The 7,572-nt window shown below is 42.4% G+C and overlaps 1 protein-coding gene across 1 annotated transcript; it reads left to right on the top strand.

Annotated features, from left to right (window-relative positions):
• Positions 1 to 2,923: 2,923 nt before the first annotated feature.
• Positions 2,924 to 7,092, top strand: irx1a (iroquois homeobox 1a). The gene is made up of 4 exons (XM_076279411.1): positions 2,924 to 3,318; positions 4,582 to 5,593; positions 5,934 to 6,003; positions 6,888 to 7,092. The coding sequence occupies exons 1-4, from the start codon at positions 3,073 to 3,075 to the stop codon at positions 6,943 to 6,945; spliced, it is 1,386 nt and encodes a 461-aa protein (XP_076135526.1). The 5' UTR covers positions 2,924 to 3,072; the 3' UTR covers positions 6,946 to 7,092.
• Positions 7,093 to 7,572: the final 480 nt, after the last annotated feature.

Here is a 7,572-nt window from a genome sequence, read left to right as displayed (position 1 = left end):
GTGTAATGGAAATTAAACGTTAGTATCTATGCAACACGATGTATTTGGGTTTAAAGATTACATCACCTTATGAATTTGTAACACAGGAAAAAGAAGGGAAACACATGGCATCCAACGTCGAAGTTCTGATTCGTCGTCGACTGTCTTTAGTTTTATTTCTCTGTATTTAAGAGTGGCTTGAAGTTGAAGTAAAGCGAAAGCGGCTTTGTTGAGAACAGATGCGTTGTTGCGCCCATTTAAAAGTTGGTTGCGTGCGTGCGCCTGCCTCCGCAGCAACAGCAGCCGTCAGCGTGGTTTGGAAACGCCACGCGGGAGAAGAGGAGAAATACATGCCGTCATCTAGAGGATATTCTCCAGACAGTCGGCTACTGTCGGAGAAATGACTTTCTCCGGCTGCCACCGGTTACTTAATGGTATAGCCTACCTACCCAAAGTCCCTGTTAAATGCGCTATATTTTTTTAGACTTTTAGAGAAAGTTCTCTAAATTCTCTCTCTCTCTCTCTCTCTCTCTAACTCTCTCTCTTCGTGTGTGTGTGCGCGCGCGCGCGCGTGCGTGCGTGTGTATGTATGTATGTAATGTTGCTACCTACATTTTATGATTTTGGCAAATGCCTACCTGTTCAAAAGACATAACGGTCTTGCATGATAAATCCTGCCGTGTGTGTGTATGTGTGTGTGTGTGTGTGTGTGTGTGTGTGGTAGGAAAGCGATAATGAGACTTTAACAGGCCCCCATAAATCTGTTAAGATGCGAGTGGATTTTATTGCCTAAATTGAATGTGTCTTAACATGGTAGGTGATAAACTTTAACTGAGCAAATGTGTCCTTGCTAGTAGCCTAACTCAAAAATAATAAATGTTTAAAAGGAAACAGGCTAAATGACAATGTCACCCCTCCAGCATTTTTCATTTGAAAATTTGGAATGGTGTAGCCTAGGCCTATGTGTAGCAGCCTACATATATAGTTTTTTTTTTTTTTTTTTGTCTTTAAAAGGTTTTGCGAATTCCTTCGGTTTTAATGTGTCTTCCTTCAACGTCTCTGTCAGGGCTTTTTGTGGATATTTTCAAGGTGCTATCTCAGCCATCGGCAGGCCGGCACATTTCCAGCGGGTTATCACAATTGCCATTCCCGCCCTGCTCTGATGTGTTCCTCTGATTGCCATCTCTGCCCTCAGATATTTTGAACAGATCCTCGCCTTGCAATATCCACTCGCAGCCATCTGGAGCAGATCACAATCACAGACTTCATCTTCAGCCGTTAAGTATTAAATCTACAATATCCTTTCAACGGCCAGAACTTAGAATCGCCTGATTTCAGACCCCCACACGAGTCAGTCCTTTTTCACTTTAAAGGGCAAGTGGTCAGGACAAGGGAACAGACTGGTGTGTTGTGTGTGTGTGTGTGTGTGGTGTGTGCGTGTGTTTGGGGGGGGGGGGGGGGGTACTACAAAGTGCTGTTGGGTGTGTTGGGTATTGTGCAGCTCTCCTTACTCCAAACTAAAAACTATCTACTCGAAAGAGGTTCAGGATCCTGCCTGTTAAGCATCAGCTTTCATCAACTGATTTTTACTCAATAGCCAACGCAGTATATATATATATTTTTTTTTTTATTTAACTCGATATTGAACTCATTGTTTATCTCGTTCCCAACGACAGGTGTTTTACGTTAAGCCTCTTTCAATTTAACAGCGGGAGAGCACACGCGCCGTATTTGTGATGATTAAAAGATATGACGGAATTAGCTAAGATCATTGTTTTGCAACTGCTCGACCACATGGCTGTGAAATCAAAACGTTAACAGTCAGACCGCAGTTAGAGAGATAAGTCTCCTCTCTTACGTTTGTGGCTTTGCCATTTTTCCAACTGTGCCTCTGCTCTATTTAAAGCGCTGCTCTCGGCATTTCGTATCACGCATCATCTCTTTTAGGAGTTAACAATGGAACTTATATACAAAGCCCCCCTTCTGTGTCTGTTTCTCTCTCTCCATCTCACCCTTGTCCCTCTCTTTTGCTCCCTCTCTCGGTGTGTGTGTGTGTGTGTGTGTGTGTGAGACATCTTTCTTGAATAAGAAGAATGCGGGAGTCAGACGTAATTGTGTGTTCTTTGCAATCACATTGAAATCGTTAAAATGTCACTATAACTGCCAAGTCATCAGAAGTTTCTGTCTGGTTGTAAAACTTTAATAGACTTACAGGGATTAGGTTTGGTTGATTATTGAATGCAAAACATGAAAAAGCCAAACAAAAAACTACTGTAAAAGAAGAAAAAAATAAATCTCTTTGCAATAACAGTTTGACAAAAAAGTAGATCACCGTTAAACCGCATATGTAGCCAAATATATAACTTTTACATCTCTGCCTATTGTTTAATGTAAAACAAAACAAGTATTTTCACTGCTGAGAAATAATTCGGATGCAGGCTATATGGTCATGGAATTTGACAGAACGAGCATGCTTGTGTGCCAACTCACGGTGTTGATAATGCTGATAAAAACCTCATGGAAATATAAACATTCTATTGATACCGCTGAGGAAAATGCTAAATCCCAAAACCTGGATGAACTTCCACCGTTAATAACACTTTGGATCAATGCGAGGTAAATTCCGTGTAGCTATCGAGTTTATTTTGCCGGTGTTGGGCAGCTGTAAAATCGTGTAGACAGGCTGTCACAGAGCAGAAAGACTCCGCTGAATGGATTCTAATGCTAAACATTTAGCATACAATACTGAAGCACGGGAGAGCGCGCGCAGCCAATACTCTGTGCACATGGGCGCGCTAGGAGGAGCCTGCAGCTCAAGCGGAATGCCAATCAAAGCATCAACTTCACATTGTATCTGAGAGATCAGCCCGGGACCTAGGGGCAGACACATCAGTTGGAGCTCAATAGTTGATCTGATCACATCCAAGGGACTTGCTGCAAGACGAGAAGCTGAGATTTGAAGCCGCGCAAAGAAAGAGCTCGGTCGCTTCGCTCCTTCCGTGTTCAGGCACTTTTTAACTTTTGACTTCTTTTCCTTCGCCTTTTTTGTGGAGTCTTGATTTTGTTCGTTTCGGGCACGGCGTGGCCAAGGAGATGTCTTTCCCCCAGCTGGGCTACCCACAGTATTTAAGTGCCTCCCAAGCGGTGTATGGCGGGGACAGGCCGGGAGTTTTGACTCCCTCCAGCCGCGGAGGCAGCGCTGAGATCGGGAACAGCCCTTCGGCGGCTGCAGCTGCGGTCAGCTCGGTGCTGGGCATGTATGCCAACCCGTACTCAGCCCAGCATTACAGCGCTTTCCTGCCCTACACTAGCGCGGATCTGGCGCTTTTTTCGCAAATGGTAAGGATATTGTGCATTTTATTATGTTGTGCATATTTTTATAAATATAATTTTAAGAATCAAGTAAAACCTCCGTTTTGAGCATGACTTTGTATTTTTGCATATGGGTTGCCCAATAACGTAGCTCTGCAACAAGAAAGTTGATCATTTGGATTGGATTTAACGTTACAAATTAATAAGAAAAAAAAACGAAGATTACTGCGTAAACTGATTGTTTTGCACGATTTAGAGGAGAGCTTCCTATTTCAAAATACATCAAAAAATAAACGGCTGAGGGGTTACATTTGTTTTGCAGGCTGTTGTCAGATGCAATAGGTCACATGTTCGATGTGAGTTTGCGTAGAGCAGGGAAGTAGCCCTTTAGAAAAACATAAAAATTAAAAGAGACTACGGGGGTGCCAAGTGTTTAATAGTTACCCCATTTTGGTTATAAACAGCGCTGGAATAACAACAAAGGCAAAGGCATATTTCGATAATTAATTTTGTCGACAGCCTAATAATTTTACAGGCCCTCCATACAGCCTGCATAAATTCACTGAAATCTTATCGGCTTATTTATTCAAGTTGTAGGCCTACTGTTTATGAAAGGATAGTATTTCTTACTTTTAGTTTTTGTACTAGGCCTAATGTTTACCATTTTCGGTTGATCTTCAATGGGCCTACTCATGTAAACAAATACATTTTGTTGAATTTTACCTCAGTATTGACGATTGTAAAGCGCTGTAATAGTTTGTTAAATAAAGATGTTGCTGGTGTTTTAGACCATGCATGTAGGCATTAGACCAACTAACTCCTTAAAATGAGCGCTGCATAATTTTTACATTCCCACCAAAGATAAATACATAGCTCCGTCCCAAACATAGAATTATTCACCGTTGCAAAAATATAGACGATATTCAAGGCGTATTTTGTTCAGTGTGTGAGTGCTTTATCTGTATGCTGGACATGATCACGTATTTGTTTGCGAGTTTTATCTAACTGTTTTCCCCGAGTAAATTTACTCAAAATTCTAAATAATTAATGCTATGCTTATGGGATGTAATATCTGTCTGCTTTGAGACCTCTGGGGGTTTAAAGTAGGCTTAGTTTACTATGTAGCCCTATTAGCACCAAACAGGTTTTGCGTGCACTCTCAGACTTGACAGCTACTTCAGTGGGCTTTGTGGCCTATTACAGTAAACTTTGATGGGTCGTGTAGAGACGTTTAAAAGCTTCATGTCCTCCACAATTTGAGACATTGACATTGTGTTTTTTCTGCACTAGGGCTCACAGTATGACCTAAAAGACAGTCCAGGCGTACATCCCGCCAGCTTCGCTGCACACACGTCTCCGGCCTTCTACCCATACGGCCAGTTTCAGTACGGTGACCCAGCCCGGCCTAAGAACGCCACTCGGGAGAGCACCAGCACACTGAAGGCCTGGCTTAACGAGCACCGGAAGAACCCGTACCCCACCAAAGGCGAGAAGATCATGCTGGCCATCATCACCAAGATGACCCTCACGCAGGTGTCCACCTGGTTCGCCAACGCCAGGAGGAGGCTGAAGAAGGAGAACAAGGTGACGTGGGGGGCAAGGAGTAAAGAAGACGAAGATGGAAACATTTTTGGCAGTGACAACGAGGGTGACGCCGAGAAGCATGAGGACGAGGAGGAGATTGATCTGGAAAGCATAGATATCGATAAGATTGACGATAACGACGGAGATCAAAGCAACGAGGACGAAGAGGAAAAGGCAGAGGCCAGGGAGCGCGTGGACTTGGAGAACCTGGAGAAAAGGCGGGTTCTTGCGCTGCAAGCACACGAGGTTTTCGAGAAATCTAAAAACACTCTTTCTGTTGGAAAAGACTCATCTGACAGCAACAACAACACCAGGGTACTGTCTCCGGGTGAACCGGGCAGTTTTCCGCTTCCGGTGAACAATAAGCCTAAAATATGGTCCTTAGCAGAGACTGCCACAAGTCCTGACAGCTCTCAGAAACCTACGTCACCCTCTGGCCCTACCGGTCCCACAGCGGCCCAGCTCCAGCACCCGGCCTTCCTGTCGAGCCACGGACTTTACACATGCCAGATTGGGAAATTTCACAACTGGACAAATGGCGCTTTCCTGGGCCAGAACTCCCTGCTCAATGTCAGGTCTTTCCTGGGAGTAAATCAGCATCACCATAATCACCACAGTCACCAGTTCCACACGCAGCAGCCTTCTGCAGTGCTCCTGTCATCGGTAGCGTCGCTGAGCCGCGAAAGCAGTCCAGAGGATCTCAGTCCCAAACACTCAGGTACCCATCTCTCTAGGCCCTATTCGCCCAGGCTAATACATGGCACACCACCTGAAGTACCAGCTACAGCAACAGCTACCAAACGATATATAGCAACGCTACAGTCACTACTAATTGTCTCGCAATTATACTTGTATATATATATTTTTTTTTATTTTATTTATTTATTTATTTTAAATTGTAGGTCTTATAGACGTAGTTTAATTGTTGTCTTCCAGGGCCATGCAATATTTATCGTGTATTTTGTAATTCCGGTTGTCCATAAGTTTGAACAACCACGTTTAAGGCCACGCTGAAGAGAAAAGGATTTTTATCTCATTACCACCACCTCTTATTTCAGATCGGGAAAATGTAGGAGCTGAATCGCCAACACAACCCTTGAAGTCATCATTCCGACCAATCCATGAAAGGTAGGCCCACTACTGAAAAAGGCTATTGCAAATTAAATATGGCAACAATTATGCCACTAGCATTTCGGCTAAAAGAAACATTGCATTATTATTATTATTATTATTATTATTATTATTATTATTATTATCATCATTACTGTTGTTGTTGTTGGTGGTGATGTGCAGCTTTATACAGGTCAAAGAAATGTGTTTTTATATACTAGCCTACTGTGGTTTTATGATCTATTTGTAGGAGTTATACAAATATTTATTATACATTTCTGCAGTGCTGAATCATTATTTATATTTAACTGAAATATAGAGCAGCCCTCCTACTTCATGTCTTACTCCTACATCAGTGGTTTTCGCATGGCTGACAACATTAGCTGAGGGGAAATATGCGGTTGAATAAAAGACTTTCAGCTCTCCCGGTGACAAAAGGCCTGCGCCCCCCTACTCCCCCTTCTTCTCCCGGGAGAGTCACTACTTATCCGGCAGCCCCTAAAGACCCCGGGGAACGGCCGCCCCCAGAGCCGTCCGGCTGGGAAACGCTTCCCAGCTTTCAAGTGCCACCGTTTACCTCAAACCTCTGCCCAGCAGTAGCAGTCAGTGAAAGACTGATTTTATCATGCCCCACTACGGCTCTTCTGAGACCCATCTTGACACATTATTTGAGGAAATGGGTTCTGTGACAAATGGCCAATTTTGGTGCAAAAGGCAAATTGCATTAGGCAGAACAGAGAGCTGTAGTAAATGCGAGTGTGACATCACTAGGAGCAGACGTTGACAGTTTTATATTAGTACAGATAGGTTTTATTTTGTTGTCGGGGTTTGATAAAGGCTTCCTGCTAATAGGTTTTGTTCAAAAGTTGCGTTTATTTAAAAGTGCCTTCTGTATCCCACAGCCCCAGAAATCAACAAGAGGCGACGCAACGAGTTCTGACAGCCCTGTCTTCCGCCTGATCCAGACCGCGTGTCTGAGAAGAGACTGTTTGCCTTCATGAGCGGACTCTAAAACATGCCCGTGCATCAGAACAAGAGAAAGAAAAGAGAAAATCAAGGGAGTGCATCTTAAGGAGCACGAGGAAGGACTTGCTCTCTTACTGTACATAAAACCCCCGTGATATCCACCCTTTTCCTGGGGAGGTTTGGTAGGCTTTTTGTCTTTCCCGTGTTGGTGTCTTTCCCTTTGTAAATACAGTGATACAATGAATTTGTAAATAGAGCGTTGACGGAGTTTGTTCAGATCATATATTTTGTTTAATAAACTAAATGAAATTATACATAAATTTAAACAACATGTCTTTCTGTGTTACGTGACAAAAATGACAATAACAATATTTTTTTAAATTGCTATGAAGGGGAATTATTATTATTATTATTATTATTGTTATTATTATTATTATTATTATTATTATTATTATTATTATTATTATTATTATTATATTAATACTAATAAAACAATTAATATGATAATAGTTACCGTCCTAATACTGATATATTTACAAGCAGGTTTTGTAACAACAATTTTGCTGGTTGTCTATGTTTACTATAAGCCACTGTCAGACCGTTACTTAACGACAAAAATAG

This window comes from Alosa pseudoharengus, unplaced genomic scaffold (genome assembly GCF_046254945.1).
Source record: "Alosa pseudoharengus isolate Yale_2024_CS ecotype anadromous, Long Island Sound unplaced genomic scaffold, YU_APseudo_1.1 YU_APseudo_1.1_scf_12, whole genome shotgun sequence".
Taxonomy (NCBI): Eukaryota; Metazoa; Chordata; class Actinopteri; order Clupeiformes; family Clupeidae; genus Alosa; species Alosa pseudoharengus.
Note: the sequence above shows the minus strand (reverse complement) of the source record. Positions and strands in the feature narration are given on the sequence as shown.

What these genes read in the sequence shown, in the direction of transcription:
- irx1a (XM_076279411.1), top strand. Translation starts at nt 3,073, where the DNA reads ATGTCTTTCCCCCAGCTGGGCTACCCACAGTATTTAAGTGCCTCCCAA. An exon ending in TGGCGCTTTTTTCGCAAATG is followed by an intron (nt 3,319 to 4,581) that starts GTAAGGATATTG and finishes TTTCTGCACTAG; the next exon opens with GGCTCACAGTATGACCTAAA. An exon ending in TCTCAGTCCCAAACACTCAG is followed by an intron (nt 5,594 to 5,933) that starts GTACCCATCTCT and finishes CTCTTATTTCAG; the next exon opens with ATCGGGAAAATGTAGGAGCT.